General features: G+C 40.3%; 1 protein-coding gene across 3 annotated transcripts in view; it reads right to left on the minus strand.

Annotated features, from left to right (window-relative positions):
- CKAP5 (cytoskeleton associated protein 5) overlaps positions 1-24,996 on the minus strand; it is a 106,851-nt gene that overhangs the window by 68,304 nt on the left and 13,551 nt on the right. The window contains exons 1-7 of one of the 3 annotated variants that reach the window (XM_030794710.1): positions 19,016-19,131; positions 12,678-12,771; positions 9,874-10,067; positions 7,761-7,967; positions 2,323-2,494; positions 1,060-1,192; positions 718-818 (exon numbers count right to left, since the gene is read on the minus strand). In XM_030794710.1, the coding sequence (XP_030650570.1) occupies positions 718-818; positions 1,060-1,192; positions 2,323-2,494; positions 7,761-7,967; positions 9,874-10,067; positions 12,678-12,734 (864 nt within the window). In that variant the 5' untranslated portion in view covers positions 12,735-12,771; positions 19,016-19,131. Of the gene's footprint in view, positions 1-717; positions 819-1,059; positions 1,193-2,322; positions 2,495-7,760; positions 7,968-9,873; positions 10,068-12,677; positions 12,774-19,015; positions 19,132-24,996 lie in introns of those variants that run through there. The other 2 variants (XM_030794711.1, XM_030794712.1) reach the window with 2 other exon arrangements.

A 24,996-nucleotide genomic window follows, 5' to 3' on the forward strand; every position in this document is an offset into this window, starting at 1 on the left:
CGTTTCATTCTCATTTTCTAGGCAAACGTTAGTAAGCAGATGTCAAACAGAAAACATTAATAGAAAGCATTTCTAGCCCACCCATCTCACAGTAGCACAATTACAGGAGAGGAATTTCTACACTGACAACATTAAAAAGACCAGAAAAGAACAATCACCTAACCAACAACCCACTACTACAGTGGTGGTTGGGATAAGACTGTGTTTCTCAACTGGGGATGATTTTGTTTCCTAGGGAACTTCTGGCAGTGTTTGAAGACATTTTTGATTGTCATGACTTAGGGAGATGGTATTACTGACATCTAGTGGATAAAAGCCAGAGATGCTGCTAAACATCATACAATGCACAGGACAGCTGACAAAAAATGTCAACAGTGCTAAGGTCAAGAAACCTTGGAGTAAAGTAGTGGCAGTAGAAATGGAGAAAGGGGAGGAATCTGGAGATCTTTAGAGTTAAAAACCAGAGAGAAAATTAGAAAAAGGAAGTCAAGAATGTTCTGGTTTTATGGCAAGACATGTTTAAAAAAAGTGCTATTATATATATATATATGTACAAAGTAGTGTGGGAGCAAAGAGGAAGAAGCAACTAACTCACTCTACTAGGGAAAATATGGGATGGAAGGGGGTGCACCAGGCAAGGGCTCAGCAGAGTATTCTAATTCTATTCAAGTAACTATTTTACAAGAAATAAATGAAAGAAGTTTAACTATTACTTACAATTTTGTCATAAAAGTCTTTGGGAAGTTTGGAAAGGATTTCTACAGCTTCTAAAAGCTCATAAGCATCTATTTGTGGCACTTCATCACCATCATCACCACCTTCAAGGAGAAAAACAACACAAACCTTAAAAATGCTTAGAATTGTTTTACTTATCAGTTATCAGTCCTTTCACAACCCTGAGGAAATTTTAATAGAGAAGGGACCAGAGTTATTAAAGCTACATGCAACTTACATTTTATTAAAGGCAATTCTACAAAATATGCCTAATGAACACAGATTCTTGTGGCAGTGCCAGTTCTTGCTAATTTTTGCAGAAACCAGTATTTAAAATTGGCTTACCTCCTTCAGCATCTCCACCAGCAGACTGTTGTTGTTCCAATTTAGCTTCCAGTTCTTGTTGGGAACGAAGAAATCGAGTAGGTCTAGGAGCACTTGTTGGCAGTTTGACCCATTCTTCTTCTAGTTCTTTCAACTGCAAATATCATATAATATTTAAATAATATCTGCATCTCGACCATTAGTTAACATACTTAATACTTACATTTATTGACATATCAGGACCCAATTTCTTTCTTTTTTTTTTTGGAGACAGAGTCTTACTCTGTCACCTAGGCTGAAGTGCAGTGGCATGATCCTGGCTCACTGCAACCTCCACCTCTTGGGTTCAAGCAATTCTCGTGCCTCAAGCCTCTCGAGTGGCTAGGATTACAGGGGTGCACTACCACATCCGGCTAATTTTTGTATTTTTAATAGAGATGAGGTTTCACTATGTTGGCCAGGCTGGTCTTGAGCTTCTGACCTGAGGTGATCCTCCTGCCTCAGCCTCCCAAAATGCTGGGATTACAGGTGTAAGCCACCGTGCCTGGCCTCTAATTTCTTATTTATGTGGCTCTACCAGGGCAAACAAGAAAATATTAATTATTTCATTCATTGAGAGACAGGGTCTCAACTCTTTTGCCCAGGCTGGACAATTTTGGCTCACTGCAGCCTCCACCTCCCCAGGTTCAGGTGATCCTCCCACCTAAGCTTCACGAGTAGCTAGGACTACAGGCTGTGCCACCACGCTTGGCTAATTTTTTTTATTATTTGTAGAGATAGGGTTTGTCATGTTGCCCAGGCTGGTCTCGAACTCCTGGGCTCAAGTGATCTGTCTGCCTGGGCCTGCCAAAGTGCTGGGATTTTAAGTGTGAACCACTGTACCAGTGGAAGAAAATACATAATTAAATTATATTTCTTTTACAGCATAAGTCAAACCAACTTGAATTTACTATAAGGAAGACATATGTCTAAGCACTAAGAAAGAACAGTAAGTCCCACTTTTTAAGACACTCTTATTAGTTCATTAATTCGGATACATTTACATCATCAGAAGAGTCTCCAAAACCAATTGTAATAAAAAGCCAGAAAGAATGTACTTCACACAGATAATAAGTTCTGCCACCCAACAGAATTGCAGAGAAAGTTAGCTATGCTCAGAAAAGCTGATTTCAAAATTAAGAATGAAAAATAATTATTTTTAAGGACAGAATATCAACAACGATAGGAAGAAAATATTTTCATATTAACCTTATGCGAAAGCAACCAGAAAACTTTTTGTCTCACCTGAACAGAGTTTATATTTTGTAATGGGGGTCTCAGAGCATCCCGAATCCACCTGTAAATCTCCACAGCAATTAGTTTGGCTTCATCTCGAACAGCCTTCTCTCGAGACTCAAAGAGTTTTGGCAACACTTTGATAATTGGCTTAAGCAAGATGATTTTGGAACCAAATTCACTACAAGTAAAAAATTGGGGAAAAAACTGTCAACATGCAATGCGATTAAATAAAGCATTAGCTTTTCTTCATTCAAACATAGTTCCATATCTACATATTAGAAGAATTATATAAGTTCAGTTTTTTTAAGGCAACAAAAGAAAAGGAACTCATAACTGCTTACCTACTAAGGTGTTGTTCTTCCAAGAATATTATTTAATGTGTAGGGCCCAAGATAATATTACCATTTTAAAACAAACTTTCTAGGTAAGCAGACTAGGAGTAATTAAAACCTATAAAGGATCAACATGTTTAATACCTTTTTTTTTCTTTTTCAGATGGCATTTTGCTCTTGTTGCCCAGGCTAGAGTGGTATGGCGTGATTGCAGCTCACTGCAACCTCTGCCCCTCCGAGTTCAGGTGATTCTCCTGTCTCAGTCTCCCAAGTAGCTGGGATTACAGGCGTGCACCACCACGCCCAGCTAATTTTTGTATTTTAGTAGAGATGGGGTTTCACTATGTTGGCCAGGCTGGTCTCGAACTCCTGACCTCAGGTGATCCACCCGCCTCAGCCTCCTGAAGTGCTGGGATTACAGGTGTGAGCCACCACGCCCAGCCTAATACCTCAAATATATATGTATATATATATAAAAGCTTATAAATATAAACTAGTTTATAAATATTTAGATGAATGAAATCTACTTTTGATAAACCTTTAATAGCTCCTATAATTAAAGTGATTCATTTACCTAGATAGATCACAAATCCTGGCAGTATTTTGTTCCTGACTTTGTGGCTATCATACTATAAATCTGGGCATCTTAAATCTTTCTTTGCTTCAGTTTTCTATGGGGAAAATGTTGCATTTTGACTTCTTTCAAAAAGCATATTTGGCCAGGCGCAGTGGCTCACACCTATAATCCCAGCACTTTGGGAGGCCGAGGCAGGTAGATCACCTGAGGTCAGAAGTTCAAGGCTAGCCTGGCCAACATGGTGAAACCTTGTCTCTATAAAAATACAAAAATTAGCCAGGCATGATAGTGGGCGCCTGTAATCCCAGCTACTTAGGAGACTGAAGTGGAAGAATCGCTTGAACCCGGGAGGCAGAGGTTGCAGTGAGCCGAGATCGCGCCACTGCACTCCAGCCTGTGCAACAGAGCAAGGCTCCATCTCAAAAAAAAAAAAGAGTGTATTTAACCTTACATATCTGTCATAGATTACATTTTCAAGTTCCCAACTGGCCAATTTTAGCTACCTAATATCACCATTAACATTTGTGAGTATCAGATTCTGGAGCAGGAGAGATTTATTTATGAAAGAACACTGAAATTCTGTATGAGTAGTAGGACCCAAATGATTATTTATCTATTATCTAATGTGCACAAATTTATCTCATGTGAGCAAATGCAACAAAATTATTCATTAATAGCTACTAGTGTACTCCAACGATTTTTTTTTCTTGGTTTTTGTTTTTAATTTTTTGGAGACAGGGTCTCACTACGTCATCCAGGTTGGAATGCAATGGTATGATCACAGCTCACTGCAGCCTCGACCTTCCCTGCTCAAGCTATTATCCAGACTCAGTCCCCCAGGCAGCTGAGACTACAGAGGTGCACCACCATGCCCGGCTAATTTTTTTTTAATTTTTTTGTAGAGACGGGGTTTCTCCTTGTTGCCTAGGCTGGTCTTGAACTCCTGGGCTCAGGCAATCTGCCTGCCTCAGCCTCCCAACCCAAAGTGCTGGGACAACACGGGCACGAGCCACTGCTCCTGGCCTTAATTATTATTATTATTTTTGAGATAGTGTCTCACTCTGTTAACCAGGCTGGAGCACAGTGGCACAATCATAGTTCACTGCAGCCTCACCCCCTGGGCTCAAGTAATCTTCCCACCTCCTGAGTAGGTGGGACTATAGGCGCAATAAAAAAAGAATTTTTAATAAGACACCTGGCTATGTGATATAGTTTAAGTACAAATATCACGAGAATAACCTACATAATCTCTAAGATTTCTTTTAAAATGCCTTTATATTATTAAAAAAATAACATTTTAACATGGCTCAGCTGACCTTTAAGATTAAACAAAAAATAAGAAATTATAGTGGCAATAAACCATTTTGTTTTAGGGGTATTTAACATGGTGCCTGAAGAACCTAACATTTGAGATTTCTTAACTCTTCCTATATATTATTACTGTTTCATCTGAATCATTTTTCTCTATCCTGGCCTCCTTCTGTAAGAAAAAAAAAGATGGAGCAAGTCCACACGGAAAATAGACACCTTAATAAAATAAAACCTAATTTGGATACTAAACATATTACTATAGAAAACACAAAAGCGTACTAGAAACCTGTTTTAGGTACCACAAAAGTTTCTGGTCACCTGACGCTCTCACTAACAAAGCTTTAGCAAGCTCTGGAACCCAGGATCAAGCAGTTTGGCCTCAAGGTTCTTGAGGGTCCCAGAGAGCTACCTAGTTAAACTATAGATTCCGAAATGCTTTAGGACAAATAAAGAACCACACAGAGACGGGACTACATAACAACATCTATGAAGAAAACATGAGATATACCTAACTTGTTATTTTCCTACCCTTATTCTCCCACTTTAGCTAAAAAATGAAATAACCAGAGTGCACAGCACTCCAGACTAGAAACTTGTAATTTAAAGGTAGAAGATTATAGGCCAGGTGTGGTTGCTCACATCTGTAATCCCAGCACTTTGGGAGGCCGAGGTGGGATCATTTGATGCCAGGAGTTCCAGACCAGCCTGACCAACATGGTGAAACTCCATATCTATTTAAAAAAAAAAAAATTAGCTAGGCATGGTGGTACTCACCTGTAGTCCCAGCTACTCAGGAGGCTTGAGGCACGAGAATCGCTTGAACCCAGGGGCGGAGGTTGCAGTGAGCTGAGATTGTACCACTGCACTCCAGTCTGGGTGACAGAGCGAGACCTTGTCTCAAAAAAAAAAAAAAAAAGCAAAAGATTACAGTATTTTTTTAAATTTAGACATCACTAAGGACACAAAAGAGTTATTGATATAAGCATAGTTCTGATAACTAAGACAAGTCACTAAATTTCTTTTTTTTTTTCCTTTTTTTTTTTTTTTTTTGAGACGGAGTCTTGCTCTGTCGTCCAGGCTGGAGTGCAGTGGCGCAATCTCGGCTCACTGCAAGCTTCGCCTCCCGGGTTCACGCCATTCTCCTGCCTCAGCCTCTCCGAGTAGCTGGGACTACAGGCGCCCGCCACCACGCCCGGCTAATTTTTTGTATTTTTTAGTAGAGACGGGGTTTCACCGTGGTCTCGATCTCCTGACCTCGTGATCCGCCCGCCTCGGCCTCCCAAAGTGCTGGGATTACAAACGTGAGCCACCGCACCCGGCCTAAATTTCTAAGATCATAGAACGAGCATACTGTTTACTACTCAGAAAAACATCTGCTTGCTATATCGTAATAGGGTAGAAACAAGGAAACTTCATTCACATAAGAATCTAAGCAAATCAAATTTTATACAAGTAGATTATGAACAAAGCAAAAAAAAAATTAAAGACCTATAAATCAAAGATCATTCAACAAAATTCAAGAGTTTTTATACTTTCACAGAAGATAAATACCAAAGGAAACATTTTTTTCCAAGATGCAGGTCATACACAAAATCATGAGAGGTGAGGTGGATGATCTTCATTCTGTGAGGATTTCACTACAGCTACTTTCTAAAATATCTCATATAGACAGTACTTGGGGACAGGATATCAGATTAGAAGAACTGCCAAATCTGAACAAACTAGTGATCTGTCTAATTCAGATTTCCATAGCAAATTACAACCATTTGTTCCTGAAAGAGATCCTATTCACGAAAAATTTCATGGCCAAACAAGAAAGTCTAGGGTTGAAAAAAACTTACTACATAAGAGCAAAAGTTACTTTTCTATTTGCTTTCACTGTGCTTCTCTTTAAAGGCATATAGCATTTGCTTCCACTTTACTAAAAAAGGCACCTAAATAAAGGTTTGCTTTAGTCCACAAACTATATCTTTAGCCAACATCTCAAAGTATAGACTTCGAAAGTCTATACTTAAGATAGCAAGAGAAAAAGAGCTGCTTAAATAACCTGAGGAGTAGTTTTCCAACAAAAGGCCAGTACTTTTCTTTTCAGTGCTTTTCCACCAAAAGGCCAATTTTTAAAATGTATTTATTTATTTATTTTTGAGACGGAGTCTTACTCTGTCGCCCAGGCTGTAGTGCAGTGGCATGATCTTGGGTCACTGCAACCTCTGCCTCCCAGGTTCAAGCGATTCTCCTGCCTCAGCCTTCCCAGTAGCTGGAATTACAGGCATGCGCCACCATGCCCAGCTAATTTTTTTGTATTTTTAGTAGAGACATGTTTCACCACATTGGCCAGGCTGGTCTCAAACTCCTGACCTTGTGATCTGCCTGCCTCGGCCTCCCAAAGTGCTGGCATTACAGGAGTGAGCCACTGAGCCTGGCCATATTTATTTATTTTTTAAAGAGACAGGGTCTTGCTCTCTCACCCAGGCTGAATTGCAGTGGCACAATCACAGCTCAGTGCAGCCTAGAACTTCTAGACTCAAGGAATCCTCCCCACCTCAGCTTCTTTTTTATAGTGGCAGGGGTCTTGCCATCTTGCCCAGGCTGGTCTTACAGGCATGAGCCACTGCCCCCAACTGAAAAGCCCAATTCTTAATCTGATAACAGGTCAGAAATCTCTATTTGTCTTCATTAGAAAGGCATTCAGATAAAATAACTACACAACACGCTTGAAGGCTAAAATTAGTCAACATGAAGTGCCACACTTGGGGAATGACTTTCCTTATTCAGGTCACTTTCTTGCTTGTTTTGGCATGCCAAGTCAAATTCTGCAGTTTCCATTTCTGTTTAAACCAGGAATCCAAACTCAATTGAGATACTCTAGTTCAGGGGTCCCTAACCCCTGGGCTGTGGACCAGTACAGTGGCCTGTTAGGAACCAGGCGCAGAGCAGGAGGTGAACAGCTGCCAAGCAAGAATTACCACCTGAGCTCTGCCTCCTGCCAGATCAGCAGGGCATTAAGGTTCTCGTACGAGTGCAAACCCTACTGTGAACTGCACATGTGAGGGATCTAGAGTGCACGCTCCTTATGAGGTGGAACTGTTTAATCTCAAAACGACCCCCCATCCCCCCAACACACAATTCTTCCATGGAAAAACTGTCTTCCATGAAACTGGTCCCTGGTGCCAAAAAGGTTGGGGACTGCTGCTCTAGTTAACAAAGCTAAAACAAAGTCTTACCTTAAGGCTTTCCTCAGTGTCTCTATACAGGCCACTATGATCTTGGGATTCTTATTGTCCAAGCCTTTCAGGAGCTCTTCTTGCACAGCCTCTCCTTTCTCAATCTCTATGTACATAAGACAGATCTCTATGCCCAGCTCCTTGGCTTTGGCTTTAGGTTGGTTGAACACTTTACTTACAACACCTGACACAACTTCTCCTGTGGTTCTATAACATATTACAAAGAACAAAAACCCCACTTAAGTAGTAAGAATTGGAAAAAGGTCATGGAAAGGGGGTGTACAAGTACTTTTACAAATGCTAGAAATACAGTAAATGAGTCTTTAATTTTTAAATTTGTGTTCAAGAATATTTTAAAAACTTAGGTTAACCATAAAATTTTGCGACATGTCATAGCAGGCATAGTAACAGTTTATAAATGTAGAAAATTCAAAAAAAAAAGTAAAGATCCCTTGAAATCCCACCACCCAGAGAAAACTACTTTCAACTTTTTGATATCCCTCCTTCCAGACCTTTCTCTAAGTGTGTGTGCATATGGACATACAAATATACTTTACAAAAGTAGGGTTACAGAATGCCTGCTTTTAAATTTTTTTTTTTTTTTTTGTAAAGAGACAGGGTTGGTCGGGTGCAGTGGCTCATGCCTGTAATCCCAGCGCTTTGCAAGGCTGAGGCGGGTGGATCACCTGAGGTCAGAAGTTCAAGACCAGCCTGACCAAAATGGAGAAACCTCGTCTCTACTAAAAATACAAAATTACCCAGGTGTGGTGGCGCATGCCTGTAATCCCAGCTACTCAGGAGGCCGAGGCAGGAGAATCATTTGAACTTGGGAGGTGGAGGTTGTGGTGAGCCAAGATCGCACCATTGCACTCCAGCCAGGGCAACAAGTGCGAAACTCTGTATCAAAAAAAAAAAAAAAAAAAAAAAAAAAAAGAGACAGGGTCTTGTGCTGTGACCCAGTTAGAGTGCAGTGGTAGGATTATAGCTCACTGTGACCTCAAACTCCTGGGTTCAAGCCATCTTCCTGCCTCAGCCTCCTGAGTAGCTAGGACTACAGGCACATGCCACTGCATCTGGGCAAAAAAATTTTTTAAGTCATTTTAAACACTTTTTAGGAAAAGAGAATTTCTTCACAGAGGGAATGGATATGTACCTTTAATAACAAAAGACTAATCTTGACTCCTTGATAAGACTTTACAGTAACTTTACTGCTTTGAATCTCTTCTAAATGAAATGAAACCTACACTACTGGGAATTAGAAGAACTGAGTGGGTTGAGATTACAGGCAGCATTTATCAAAAAACAGCTTCTGGTATCAGAAGAGAAATTAAAAAATGATAGTTTTACTAATGGTAAAGGAAACCCAGTGATGCCAGTTAACCAAATTGTCAAATTAATGATGATCTTTATTGGTATAATCTTTGAAGTAAGTCAAGTATATATTTCTTGTGCAATTAAGTCAAGTGTTTCAACTATTTGTTTTGTATGGAGGGTTCCTTTCAATGACACAGAGACTAGAGTTAGGAAAATCAGGTCTATGAGGTATGGGATAGTAGGATGACTAGAAATCTGTCATTCACAGATCAAGTTAAGCAGGCCAGGAGTCACTGAGGTTGTTTAGTAAGCATTACCTCCCCCAAGAAATAAAAATGCCTAATGAACAAAGGGAGAAAGACGTGATTCTAACATCACCTATCTAACAACCCTTGTAAAAAATTTAGTTTTCTGTAATGCCCAAATGTCTTCAGTGAAATTCTGATAATTCCTTTACTGACAATCTCTCAGTTTCTTTTTGAAGTTACTAAAGACTCTTCCTTTTAGTTTAGAATAATTCCCATACAAAAAGCTTAAAAGGAAAACCACTTGGTCATCAAACCTTAAGGTAAACCCTCAAAATATTATTTCTAATTTACTCCTCTACAGATCTCACGTACCATTTAGATTTCTGAGAAAAAAGACTGAATGAAAAACAAATATCAAGAAACTATGAAAGTAAGAGAATTCATCTATTCTAAAACTGCTAATAACTAAGGACAGTGATCTACAAACATACATAATCTATGTAACACCAAACAGGGGTTTTTATCAGTAAAGTTGGAAAGAAAGTACTTACTTTCCTGCTACATGGGCATTTTCAACGTAAACAAGTGCAGCTTCTAATCCTTTCAATTGAACCACTGCATTGGAATCAGTGACAAATTTTTTGATCAATCCTAAAAATTTGGACCATTCTGGGCTCTTTTCATCCTTTATTTTCTGGAAGATCTTCAGGGCCTCTTCATATCCACTTAACCTTGCTTTCCACAGCTAAAAGACAAGTAGTATTTTGAAACAAAACAGAATTTAATGATATTATCATCTACTGTTAATTTGGAGGGGAGGGTGTGAGAGTAGAAATGAATACCCTATGTCAGGTAATGTAAACAAAGGACCCCATGACTGGAAACGAAAAAAGAGTTTAAGAAATTGGCAGTTTTCAAAAAAGATTAGCTAATAAACTTCTTACAAGTGTTTAGTGTTTATGATACTGTGCCATTCATAATAGGCCATTATAAATGAATCTCACATTGTATCTAAGAATTATTACTTCTTTATAATATTGTATTAAAGATGTGATAAACATGAGAAATCACCCTGATGAAACTGCCCCATCTCCAAAGTGTATGCCGTTTTTTGGTTCTATTTTTGTATAATCATTAGGTAGCTTTATATTACACTGTGTATTAATTTCAGCTGGTAGATTTTGGACATTTTTACTGAGGTATTCTTTTTTCATTAATTTATTCAACAGGTGTTTAATAAATAAAAATCAATTCAGCTCTGGCCCTTGTGGAGCTTACACTCCAGCAGGAGGGGACATTAAGCTATAATACAAATAAATTTAAAATTAACAAAGCATTAAGTACTACTAAGGAGAAGCAACTTGGTGCTATGAAAGTATATATCATAAAAGGCTTTGTCTTAGTGTTAAGAAAAATTTTCCTGAGAAATGGTAATTGAGCTGAGCCCTGAAAGATAAATAGGAACTAATCAGTAAAGAGTGGCAAAAGGGGAGAAAGAACATTCCAGAAGGAACAGTATACTCCAAGGCCCTATGGCAGCAGGGAATATGGTATTTCCCACTCCTATAAAGAAAGAGAAGGGGAGCATGGTACAAAATAAGCTGGAGAGGATTGGAAAAGTCCAGATCATGCAGGACTATGAAGGCCAAATAAAAGATTCCACTCATTATTCTAAGGGCAATGGGAAAGCAATGAAATGATTTGGGGGCAGTTAAATAAGTTAGCTTGTGGGATGATCGAATTTGCATTTACTGTGTTAAGGATTAGTAAAGAATTAGATGTTTGTCCTCAACACTATTAGATCAAAGAGACAGAAGAATCAACATATGATTGAAAAACAGAAATAATTTACATGTTGTTTAAATGAAAATGTAATCTGGGGCAGGTGCTATGCTCACAGAAAAAACTGTTCCTTCTAAGGAAGGAATGCTGCCTAACCCACTATAAGATGCATTCATTGGGAAGAAGGCATTACCTATTCTGCAACATTAGAGTGAAATATAACATAATTAACATCATAGTTGAATATTTACTAACCAATTTAAACCAGATTTATTTTTTTATTTTTTAAAATTATGCAACATCTCATTCTATAAAGTAGAATGAGTGTTCCCTAAACAGATTTAACATCTCTATGCTTTAAGTTTCAAAAACACACAATAAATGCTCAAAAAATGGGAAAAAAAAGTACCAAATCACACGAGATTGAAAAACTCTTAGCACGTATTAACCGATCAAAAATTGGAAAGTCTAAGATTTATCTATATTGTCTGCCCCTTTCAGTGAGAAAATACAATATCTACCAAAAAAAGCATTATAAATAGTTAACGATTCTAAATAAGTTCCAAAATTCTCCCCCAAATTTTTGTTGCAATTTGATGTACTACATACCAACAATTTCTATGCGAATTAGAATAAAAACCAACTAGCTCACTTTTAATCTGGCCTTATTTGAAGAGTTACATGTTGATTTTTGATACAGTATTCAGCCTTGGCTAATTTAGTATACAGGATGAAGGAGTGGTTCTGTGGAGGATATAGGGACCATGGCTCCAAATTTCTACTCTACATAGGTAGAACTGTATGTATACAACTGTGTAAGTTAGTATATTTTATTCAGTATTTTTAGTAATCAACAACCATAAATCTTGAATACTCAGATTCAAAACAAACTTTAAAAGAACTGTCAAGAACATAACGTGGTAAACCTGAGGACTTGGAGTAGGATAAATTTACAAGAAGAAATGAAATTCTAAAATCTACCAGATGGTAGATGTTTGTAGTTTTTAAAATGATTAAAAATGAAACTAGAGATATAGTTGTGGAAAAAATAAGATAATCTGAAAGGATGCCCGCCAAATAATGACATGATGTGATAAATTGTATCTTATTAGCATAAACTAGAAAATAAAGATTGGTAGATTCTGAGGGTAAATATTGGAATGCAGATAACATAGATCAGAGAACCTAAAAAATGCTGGATTTCTAAGGCCAAATTCAGAACACATCTCCAAAGAAGAGCCTCTATATAATAAAATATTAGTAAGTACTTAGGTACCAGAAGTATATTGTACTGTATATAGAAAGAGATGAAAAAACTAGCCAGTTACTTTTTATAGATACCACTTACTTTTCACTTACTAATATCTTTTCTTTGAATTCTTTCCAGAGACTCAAAAAAATTTTTAGTTGAGCTAGAGAAACCTATTTTCAATGAGAAAAAATAACATATCTAACAAGGCATCAGTATTTTTGAAACTGCCAATGTTTTCACACACTTCTAAGTAAGATGATAGTATAACTGCTGACAAAACAAGCCAATGACACTGAAAATCGAATTCCAGAAGAATCTTACCTTGTGTTCACATTTCTGATCAACTGGCAGTTTCAACCACTCACTGTCATCTCCCATTGTGCTTCCAGGTTTTCCTTAGAATTCAGAGTATTTCCTGTGGTCAGATAAAGGTAGAAAACTGCTTAGCAATCAGGCAGTCTCTTAAGGCAAAAATAACTTTTTTGAGATTATTATTTTATCATTCATGCAATAACAAGAGTAAAAATCCCATTCTTTGGTCAGATCCCCACTTAATTCAATTAACAGGACTTTTTTTTTTTTTTTTTTTTTTTTGAGACAGAGTCTCGCTCTGTCACCCAGGCTGGAGTGCAGTGGTGCAATCTCGGCTCACTGCAAGCTCCGCCTCCTGGGCTGACGACATTCTCCTGCCTCAGCCTCCCGAGTAGCTGGGACTACAGGCACCTGCCACCACGCCCGGCTAATTTTTTTGTATTTTTAGTAGAGACAGGGCTTCACCGTGTTAGCCAGAATGGTCTCAATCCTGACCTTGTGATCCACCCGCCTCAGCCTCCCAAAGTGTTGGGATTACAGGCGTGAGCCACGGCGCCCGGCCAATAGAATTTTTTTTTTTAAGTCACTCAAAAGACAGGACACGGTGGTGGCTCACACCTGTAATCCCAGCACTTTGGGAGGCTGAGGCGGGGAGATCACCTGAGAGCAGGAGTTCAAGACCAGTCTGGTCAACACGGTGAAATCCTGTCTCAACTGAAAATACAAAAATTAGCTGGGTGTGGTGGTGCAGGCCTGTAGTCCCAGCTACTCGCGAGTCTGAGACAGGAGAATCGCTTGAACCGGGGAGGAGGAGGTTGCAGTGAGCCAAGATTGTCCCACTGCATTCCAGCCTGGGCGACAGAGTGAGACTCCATCTCAAAAAAATAAAGTCACTCAAAAAATATAAATATATATTCCAGTCTGGGCAACATGGTGAAACCCTGTCTATACTAAAAATACAAAAATTAGCCAGGCGTAGTGGTGGGTGCCTGTAGTCCCAGCTACTCAGGAAGCTGAGGTGGGAGGACTGCTTGAGGCCAACAGACAGAAGTTGCAGTGAGCTGTGATCATGCCACTACACTCCAGCATGGGCAACAGAGCAAGACCCTGTCTCAAAAAAAACAAAAATTTGTTTTCTAAAAAATGATGCTTTTATATTTTCCCAAATGAGAACTTCTTAGATACAAAACAAAGCTAGAATAAAACTGAATTGCTGAGCTAACTGGCCTTTTAAAAGGCCAAGAAAAAAGTTTTGGAAAAGGTCATACTTTCACCTAGAATTACTTATAGAAAATAATCAATATGGGGGTCGGGTGCGGTGGCTGACGCCTGTAATCCCAACACTCTGAGAGGCCGAGGCGGGCGGATCACGAGGTCAGGATCGAGACCATCCTGGCAAACACGGTGAAATCCCATCTCTACTAAAAACACAAAAAATTAGCCGGGCGTGGTGGCCGGCGCCTGTAGTCCCAGCCACCCTAGAGGCTGAGGCAGGAGAATAGCGTGAACCCGGGAGGCGGAGCTTGCAGTGAGCCGAGATCGCACTGCATTCTAGACTGGGTGACAGATTCCTTCTCAAAAAAAAAAAAAAAGAAAGAAAATAATCAATATGTAAAAATGTTAATGCTGCCAAGCTCCCTAATTCTAGCAAACATGACTAGTCAATGTTTATATAAACCAGTACAAAATTAAATCCCTGAATGAACCTTTATACATATTCTTTATGTAAACCATGTTTTTTGTTTTTTTTTTCTTTTTTTAAAATTTTATTATTAAAGTTTTAGGGTACATGTGCACAATGTGCAGGTTTGTTACATATGTATACATGTGCCATGTTGGTGTACTGCACCCATTAACTCATCATTTAGCATTAGGTATATCTCCTAATGCTATCCCTCCCCCCCTCCCCCACCCCACAACAGTCCCCGAGGTGTGATGTTCCCCTTCCTGTGTCCATGTGTTCTCATTGTTCAATTCCCACCTATGAGTGAGAACATGCAGTGTTTGGTTTTTTGTCCTTGCGATAGTTTGCTGAGAATGATGATAAACCATGTTTTTAAGTGAGGCTTAAAGTCAACATCCTTTTAATAACTTTCTGCTACCTATCTTCTTTTTTTTGAGACAGCGTCTCGCTCTGTTGTCCAGGCTGGAGTGGAGTGAACACGATCTTGGCTCGCTGTAACCTCTGCCTCCTGGGCTCAAGCGATCCTTCCACCTCTGCCTCCTGAGTAGCTAGGAGTTGCTGGGACTGCAGGTGTGCACCACCATGCTGGGCTAATTTTGAAATTTTTTGTAGAGACAAGGTCTCTTTATATTGCCCAGACTGGTCTTGAACTCCTGGGCTCAAGTGATCCCACTGATCGTGAGCCACCGCACACCCACCCCTATGCTATCTATCTAGACAACACCTTTTTCTTACTATAAAAGTAATGTGTGTAAACTGCAGAAAATTTAGTAACTACAGAAAAAAATGCAAGTATTAAAACACAATTTCACCACCACCTAATAACCATGATGAACACTAAAGTACATATCCACTTGACTCCTTCCAGTTTTTTTTCAATACACATGTAGTATATAAATCATATGAAAAAGACAGGCATAATCCCCTTATAACATTTTTGTTATATGATCAAAAACATTTTCCCAGATTTGAGAATATGATGTTTAAAGTCTACATAGCACTCCATTTTACAAATGTACCATAGTTACCAACCCTACCACTGGACATTTAAATTGTTTCCAATTTTTCTTTTTCATTTTTGAGACAGGGTCTCACTCTGTCATTTAGGCTGGAGTGCAGTGGTGTGATCACAGCTCACTGCAACCTTGACGTCCTGGGCTCAAGTGATCCTCCCAACCTCCGCCTCCTGGGTTCAAGTGATTCTTCTGCCTTAGCCTCCCAAGGAGCTGGGACTACAGGCACATGTCACCATGCCCAACTGATTTTTTAGTTTTTTGTAGAGATGGGGTCTCACTATGTTGCCCAGGCTGGCCCATTTTTCAATATTATTAATAACATAGAAGAGGTCCTCCTTAATTCTCCATCCCTAGTTCTGGCATGACATAAAATATGTTTTCAATAAATATTTGTTTATTGAATGTATACTCTGGTAATATCTATTCTGAATCAGGCACTGTGCAAAGTACTTTTTAAACATGCTAATTCACTTCGTACTGACATCAACTACATGAAGGAAAGATATTCTCATTTTACACACTAGCTTCACAAAGATTAAGTAAACTGCCAAAACAACAAAACTGGTAAGCAATGAAATTAAACTATTCAAAGTCTATGCTTCTTCCTTTACATTTTGTTCCCTCCCAAGGCAAAGAAGAAAATGTCGCAGAGAAAGATGGAATTGTAAAAGTTTATTAGGATATGTGGAACTTTCATTAAGATTTTTCTTCTAAATCCCTAGGATTGCCATGAAACAGCAGCAGTGTAATTTAAAGGAGTCAAGAGAATCTGCCGGAACTCAAATACAGCAATGATGCGAGACAGAATAGTTCAACAGTCTGGAAAACAGTATGGCATTATCAGATACACATGCCCTACCACCCAGCAACTCCATTCCTAGGTGTATAGCCTAGAACCTGATGCAAATCACACCAGAAGACCTATATAGGGATAGTCATAGCAATGTTGTTCGTAATAGTCAAAAGCTGGAAACAGTTCACATGTTCATCAAACTGTGCTTTTCGAACTCAGGACCAGTCTTCCCCCTACCACCCCCACCAACTGAATACTAGTATGTCTGTAAAATACAATAAAAATTATTATTATTATTTTTTTTTGAGACGGAGTCTCGCTCTGTCGCCCAGGCTGGAGTGCAGTGGTGCAATCTCGGCTCACTGCAAGCTCCGCCTCCCAGGTTCACGCCATTCTCCTGCCTCAGCCTCTCCGTTTTTTTTTTTTTTTTTTGAGACGGAGTCTCACTCTGTCGCCCAGGCTGGAGTGCAGTGGTGTGATCTTGGCTCACTGCAAGCTCCGCCTCCCGGGTTCCCGCCATTCTCCTGCCTCAGCCTCCCGAGTAGCTGGGACTACAGGCCCCCGCCAGCACGCCCGGCTAATTTTTTGTATTTTTTAGTAGAGACGGGGTTTCACCGCGTTAGCCAGGATGGTCTCGATCTCCTGACCTTGTGATCCGCCTGCCTCGGCCTCCCAAAGTGCTGGGATTACAGGCGTGAGCCACCGCCCCCGGCCCAAAAATTATTATATCTGTGTATTTTTTAAGTTGAATGCCAAATGGTCCAGCTGCTGTGAATGCAAAATGGTCTAGCTGCTGTGTAAAACCATTTGGAAGTTTCTCAAAAAGTTAAAAGTATCATATAAGGATGAGCAGACTGATCTGGATTTTATAAACAGATATAAGAAACCAAGTTTTTACTACACAGTAGAGTTTGATGCCTAAAGAGCAAATAAAATTGCCAACAAAGAGAAGCATTAATAAGATTAATTTGAACTATACATAATGCTTGCTGTGGTTTATCTGATCTAGTCCCTAGTAAAGGCACATATTCAGAAATTTCAATTATTCAGAGCTCTCAGATTTTATCCCAGTCTAAAACAGAGGCAAAGACAAGGAGGCCAGCTAAAATATGTTTTACAGAAATATTATAATCATATACCACTGATCTAAAAATGTCTTCCTAAGAGCTCAAATACCATATAGTCCATGCTATTGCTGAAAAGGTTTAGGTGTAATTGTTTATTTTTAGACTAGAGATTAAGAAATGTTTTCAAGGTTATACATGAAGGCAGAACTTAGAATAAATTCCAAATTGTCTGACTTTTCAGTTTAGTGTTCAAATAAATAACAAATTTCCTATTAAATATGCACTATATCCCATCATAAAAGAGACCCCAAAATCTGTGCATTTTCTCATTAACCAACCAGTTAAAAGGGACAGAGAGATTAAGTCATGAGTAACACTAGAGCTGGGCCTAGAACCTATGTCTCCTACTTCTCAGTCTATCTCTCTTCCCTACAACCCATGGGCCCAAGTATGGTGTCTTTTTAGTTTAAATTCCTGTATTTTGATAGTCTATAAGAGTATTGTAGAGCTACTGTACAGATTATTTTCTCTTCTACTTAGAGAAAAACCACTGGCAGTACGACTATTTTATGGCAAATTCCCAAGCTCTTGACCTACAAAAGCTCTTCACTATCACAATACAAGAGATCTGAATTTGATTACCATTCCTGGACTCTCACCTCTCGCTAAGGAGATGCTATTGCAGAAGCACAGAATGATTCTAACAGAAATTTGAGAAAAACTTCTGCTCCATCAAAAAGCAACCCATTTGAATGATCACTGTGTGTGACGATAGGCTCATAAAAAAAAAAGAATTTTTTTTTTAAAAAAGCAATGCATACACATGCCCAGAAATCTACTCAAACCATGTCTAGGAAGGTTAACTGGATTAAAGAAACACAACAACTATGTAACTGTCATAGAAAACTTAAGATTTTTATTACTTAGCCAAAATCTGACAAAATCCCATCTCTGAGTAGCAGGTGACAAAAATGACAAGACTTTCCCTCAAATTAAAAAAAAAACCTCACTGTCTCCAGGTATTTCCCATTAACAAGGACAAATGTTATCCTCTTGCTGGAGTATTCTGCATTACCAGGCGGCCAGAAATCTGAACTGTTTTCTAGCAGATTATCTCAAACTTTGGTGTGTTTGCTTTCCTGATCTTGGGACAGCGGCGTCCCACAAATTCCTTCAGAGACGGAGAAGGGTAAAGAGCTGTCTCTTTCACATGTGCTCTTCTTATCGGGAGGAAAGAAGGTTAACTGGACTTAAGAGATGATCACTGTCAATATATCCAAAAGGGGTATGGGATACCATCAACACAGGCCTCTGGAGAGACAGAAAGCTAAACCTAGCTGTGAATTAGGACAACTTGGAGTTACTGCTCGACTGTACCAAGGTAGCTGAAAACCTAATGCTTACTCATCCCAAAGCTACCAAGGTCTTCAAATACCAGGGTAAGGATCCAAGGCCCAGACAGAGAGATTCAGCTCCACCCATTCAGCTCAAATGGGTTATACTCTGGTAAAAGCAACCCTCTCCTCACCCCAAGTAAGAACCAGGCGGGAGCAAAGCCAGGTCATGGGCACTGCTCACCCACTGCAAACCCAAACAAGCACCCTATGGCTGCTGTCACCACCCAGAAGTAGAGCAGATACCCTGGCTTTAGCTCACTGCAGCCGGCATTGTTTACGCTCTTTCGCCGCCTTAGCCTCTGATAGGCCAGGAAAGTCCCCAGTACTGTCCACCAGGACTTGCAGCACGGTCGCGGGATGCTTGCCCCTTGCCCGTGGTTTGACACTTACGCTCCCCGGGCAGGGAGAGGTCAGGGAACCTAAGGTCCGAGCAGGATCAGCAAGAATACCCGGCAGGCGGCGGCGGCGGCGGCAGCATTGGTGCTGCGGCCCGCTGGGAAACGCCTCCTCCGAGGGCGGGGCCGGGAGCGCCACTGTCAGAGTACCCGCCCCACCCTCAGTTCCCCTCTCCGCACACACTGAAAGCTTAAAGGGGCCGCAGTGTATCTTCACCCAGAGGTTCGCAGGCCTCAGGCGCTGCTTCCAGGTCATAGGCTTTCCCAGGCAAGAGGCAAATGATGGACCAACTAGGAAGACTACTGCAGTTGGGTGGACCCCTTTTTTTGGTAGTATTACACGTAATATTCCAGAAACAAAGGAGATGACCAGTTTCCACTATCACAATCCTAATCCCTCCTCCAAGGGTGAAAAAAATAACTGCAGGTAACAGCCAAAGAGCATCAAGGTGGATACATAGCCCCTCATTATATGTAAGCTGCTTACTTCATTAACCTCCTTTGGACTCGAGCAGTTCTTCAAATGGCAACTCAAAGGCCTGGAAAAGACCCTACAATGCTCCACCTCACCTTTTCACGGAATTCGTTCTTTACAAAACTGGAGGAATCCTGGACAATGATACAAGATGGGCAGGAAGGTAAGAGAAGGTGAAATAGAAAAATACCAGCCTGGGCAACAAAGTGAGACCCCATCTCTACAAAAAATAAAAAATTAGCTGGGCATGGTGGTACAAGACTGTAGTCCCAGCTACTCCGGAGGCTGAGGTGGGATAGGCTGCAGTGAGCCAGATTGCACCACAGCACTCCACCCTGAACAACCGACAAAAACCCTACCTCTATAAAAGAAAAAAAGAAAAATAACCTTCCCTGCCTTGTGTGTAAAATGTGATCTTTCAAAAATTGACCTAAAACTCCATGTAAATAAATGTACAAGTCTATGTAAGTAATCTTGCATGCCAATACAACTGTAATGTGCAGTCATCTAATCTAATACGAAGAGTTCTTAAGAAAATTGTAGCAGAAACGGCATTAATATTTCGAGGAGTTAAGTCCTAGTCCCTGAGATCTCCAAAGGTTAGCAACTAGTTTTAATTTTCTTTTTGTAGGAGGAGTTTGTCCTGAATCCTAGTTTACAAGGTTTGACTGCATTTTGTGTCTCGCATCATACCAACAGGAAAGATATGTGCTTTTTAAGTCCGTATTACTCCACCTAATTTAGATGAATCGACACATCTCCTTAAAGCCTTAGGCCATCATCAGATCAGTACAGGAATCAATGTAGTAAGCTTAAAGACCATTTGTAAGTAACCCAATTTCTCCTGTCCACAACAGGAGTAAAGCAGAAATTTAAGAATCCAAAGAACAGTTATGAAGATTGCTCCACCAGGGAGCAGACTCAAGTTACTCTTATTCTGAAGGTTTTAGAGAATCCTAAGCTAAAGTTGCCAAGTATTGTTTCCTTACTTGGGTGGGGGTGGGGTAGATAAATAAATAAAGGTGCCAAGTAAAAAACGGATTCAGATTAAAATAGTCTGATTTTTGAACTGCCAAGACAATCTCATTCTACAATGCATTTAACTGTAAAGAATACCTCTGAATTAGGTAATTAAGACCTTCGTTCATTATATTCCCATCAAGCTTAACACTGTTCTGAGAGTAATGGTTTGCAGATCAGCCTTTCTCATCAGATTGTGAGTGCCTCAAGGGCAAGGGCTAGAATGTATCTTAATTATCTTTTTCTCCCAATGTGTGATACAAAATAAGTACCCAACAAATATTTATCACAAGAGGTATGACCACCATTTTCTGTTACATAGCATTCCAGTGACATAGGATTTCAGTTAACTGCAATAAACATAGTACAATGAGTGTGTGTGTGTATGCACACACAAATGGATAATTAGCACAATGAGTGTATGTGTGTATGCACACACAAATGGATAATACCCTGTGCTGTGCTTATAAGCAAATTAAACATTTTAAAAATTAGAGAAAAAAATCTACTAACAGTCACAAAAAAAGCCAAATACTGTATGATCCCACTTTTATGAGGTATGCAGTCAAATTCATAAATTCATAGAACCAGAAAGTAGAATGGTAGTAACCAAGGATGGGGTGGGGGTGTGGCTCGGGAGGGGGATAAGAGAAATATTTAGATAGAGTTTCAGATTAGCAAGATGAGAAAGTTCTGGAGATCTGTTTCATAACAATGTGAATATACTTAACACTATTGAACTGTACACTTAAAAATGGTTAACATGGTAAATTTTATACTATTGTTTTTTACCATACACAAAAAATGAGACATTCGTCTATACAAAAATTGCTTTGCAAATATTTAAAGAAAACAAAAGATGATATGGAAGACAGAAGTAAATATATAAATACAGTTGACCCTTGAACAACATGGATTTGAACTGCACGGGTTGACCTGCATGTGAATTTTCTTCTGCCCCGTCACTCTTAAGACAGCAAGACCAACCCCTCCTCTTCCACAGCCTGTTCAACATGAGGATGATGACAAGGATGAAGAGCTTTATGATGATCCACTTCCATTTAATGAATAGTAAATATATTTTCTATTTACTGAGCAATAAAGTGAGACCCTGTCTCTAAAAATAAATATAAAAAATTATCTGGGCATGGTGGTATATGCCTGTTAGTCCCAGCTACTCGGAAGGCTAAGGTAGAAGGATTGCCTGAGCCCAGAAAGAGTGAGCCAAGAGGTCCGGGACCACAGCACTCCACCCTGAACGATGGAGCGAGAAAAAATATTTTTCCTCCTTCTGATTTTCTTAACATTTTCTTTTCTCTGGCTTACTTTACTGTAAGAATACAATATATAATACATATAACATACAAAATACGTGTTAAACAATTGTTTATGTTATCAATAAGGCTTCTGGTCAACAGTAGGCTATTAGTAAAGTTTTGGGGGAGTCTAAAGTTATATGTGAAGTTCCCACTGCACAGGGGGATCCCTAACATTGGCATTGCTCAAGGGTCAAATGTGCCAATGTAGAAGAAATCCATTAAGTTTTAAGAAGAAATCTGCAAGACAGTATATGAAGTCTAATTCTTTTTTTGTATGTGTGTATGTATGTGTGTGTGTACGTGTATCTCACATATACGTTTACATATGCATTTGTGTAGGCTGATAATGACCCCCAAAGAGGTCAGGTTGCAATCCCTGGGACTTGTAAATGTTACTTTATTTGGAAAAAGGGTCTTTGCAGATGTGATTAAATTAAGGATCTTGAGATGGGGGGATTACCCTGGATTATCTGGGTGGGTCCTAAAGGCAATCACATATATCATATGGGCAAGACAGAGGGAGATTTGACCCAATGGAGAAAGTGATATGAAGAGGGATCAGAGAAAGATTAGAATAGAGTAGGCCGGCCACGGTGGCTCACGCCTGCAATCCCAGAACTTTGGGAGGCCAAGGCAGGCAGATCATGAGGTCAGGAGATCGAAACCATCCTGGCTAACACGGTGAAACCCCGTCTCTACTAAAAATACAAAAAAATTAGCCGGGCGTGGTGGCGGGCGCCTATAGTCCCAGCTACTTGGAAGGCTGAGGCAAGAGAATGGCATGAACCTGGGAGGCGGAGCTTGCAGTGAGTTGAGATCGTGCCACCGCATTCCAGCCTGGGTGACAGAGCAAGACTCCATCTCAAAAAAAAAAAAAAAAAAAAAAAAGATTAGAATAGAGTAAGATGGCCACAGGCCTAGGAGTGCCAGCAGCCACCAGAAGCTGGAAGAGGCAAGGAACAGATTCTTTCCTAGGGCCTCTGGAGGGAGTGTGGCCCTGCTGACTGCCACCTTGATGTAGGTCCATAAGACTCATTTTGGATTTCTGGCCTCCATACTGTGAGAGAATAAATCCTGTTTTTTTTTTTTTTTTTGAGACGGAGTCTCGCTCTGTCGCCCAGGCTGGAGTACGGTGGCGCAATCTCGGCTCACTGCAAGCTCCGCCTCCCGGGTTCACGCCATTCTCCTGCCTCAGCCTCTCTGAGTAGCTGGGACTACAGGCGCCCGCCACCACGCCCGGCTAATTTTTTTGTATTTTTAGTAGAGACGGGATTTCACCGTGGTCTCGATCTCCTGACCTCGTGATCCACCCGCCTCGGCCTCCCAAAGTGCTGGGATTACAAGCGTGAGCCACCGCGCCCGGCCTTAAATCCTGTTTTTTTAAGCCACCAAGTTTGTGGTCATTTGTTACAGCAGCCATAGAAAACTAGGACAACACTGTACATGTTTGAATGCACATAAACATTTTCTGGAAAGATCTGTAGAAAATTATTAACCATGGGCCGGGGCAGTGGCTAACACGGTGAAACTCCGTGTCTACTAAAAATACAAAAAAATTAGCCGGACGTGGTGGCGGGCGCCTGTAGTCCCAGCTACTCGGGAGGCTGAGGCAGGAGAATGGCGTGAACCCGAGAGGCGGAGCTTGCAGTGAGCCGAGATTGCGTCACTGCACTACAGGCTGGGCAATAAAGCGAGAATCAGTCTCAAAAAAGAACAAAATTGTTAACCATGGCTACTTCTAAAAGTGTGTCTAAGGCTTAAGCAAAGAAATTTTTTTGAAAAAAACTTTTATTTTTAACTTTAATACCCATCCATGCCTTCTGATTTTTAATAATGAGCTTCAGCATCTTTTATAATAATGTTTTTGTAATTTTTATATTATTAAATTTTTTCATTTACTTTTCTTTAACTCCCACTTAGATGATAAATAATGCTTTTAAAAGCTTTAAAACTTTAAAATTCCCACTTAGAGGCTTGAAGTTGGATCATCTGCCTATACTCATCCCATAGGCTACACTTCACTCTCCACTCTTAACATTTTTTGTGTACATGATATCTCCTTTGAAAGAAGGAACTAAGTCTTACTCATTATCCCAGCATTGAGCATAGTGCTTTGTGCTCTAGTGTAAAATTTCTAAAATGGCACCATTTCATCAAGTCACAGAAGTCTTTTTGTTTTTTGTTTTTTGAGACAGGGTATTGCTCTATTGCCCAGGCTGGAGTATGGTGGTGCAATCACTGCTCACTCTAGTCTCAATCTCCCAGCCTCAAGTGAGCCTCATGCCTCAGCCTCCTGAGTAGCTAGGACTACTGAGGCATGCACCACCACATCTGTCTAATTTTTTTCTTTTTTTTTTTTTTTGAGACGGAGTCTCGCTCTGTCACCCAGGCTGGAGTGCAGTGGCGCGATCTCGGCTCACTGCAAGCTCCGCCTCCCGGGTTCACGCCATTCTCCTGCCTCAGCCTCCTGAGTAGCTGGGACTACAGGTGCCCGCCACCACGCCCGGCTAATTTTTTGTATTTTTAGTAGAGATGGGGTTTCACGTGTTAGCCAGGATGGTCTCGATCTCCTGACCTCGTGGATCCGCCCGCCTCGGCCTCCCAAAGTTTTGGGATTACAGACGTGAGCCACTGCGCCCGGCCCACATCTGTCTAATTTTTAAATTTTTTTGTAGAGACAGGGTCTCACTATGTGGCCCAGGCTGGTCTCGAACTCCCAGGCTCAAGCAGTCCTCCTGCCTCAGCCTCCCAAAGAGTTGGTATTACACTTGTGAGCCACCACCCCCCGCCAGAAGTCTTAAATATACAATAAATGTATCCTTTTTTTTTTTTTTTTTTTTTTTTGAGACAGGGTCTTGCTTTGTTACTGAGGCTGGCGTGCAGTAGCAGGAACATGGCTCACTGCAGCCTCGACTTCCTGGGCTCCGGCAAAACTTCTGCCTCAGCATCTCATGTGGCTGGGACCACAGGTGTTTGCCACCATGCCCAACTAACTTTTTTACTTTTTGTAGAGATGGGGTCTCACCACTTGCCCAGGCTGGTTTTGAATTCCTGGACTCAAGTGAACTGCCTGCCTCAGCCTCCCAAAGTGCTGGGATTACAGGCATGAGCCACTGCGCCTGGTCTTATAAAGAAAATTTTGTAGAATGTTTATTTCAAATG

The sequence above is a fragment of the Nomascus leucogenys genome, chromosome 15, assembly GCF_006542625.1.
Source record: "Nomascus leucogenys isolate Asia chromosome 15, Asia_NLE_v1, whole genome shotgun sequence".
In the NCBI taxonomy this organism is placed as follows: domain Eukaryota; kingdom Metazoa; phylum Chordata; class Mammalia; order Primates; family Hylobatidae; genus Nomascus; species Nomascus leucogenys.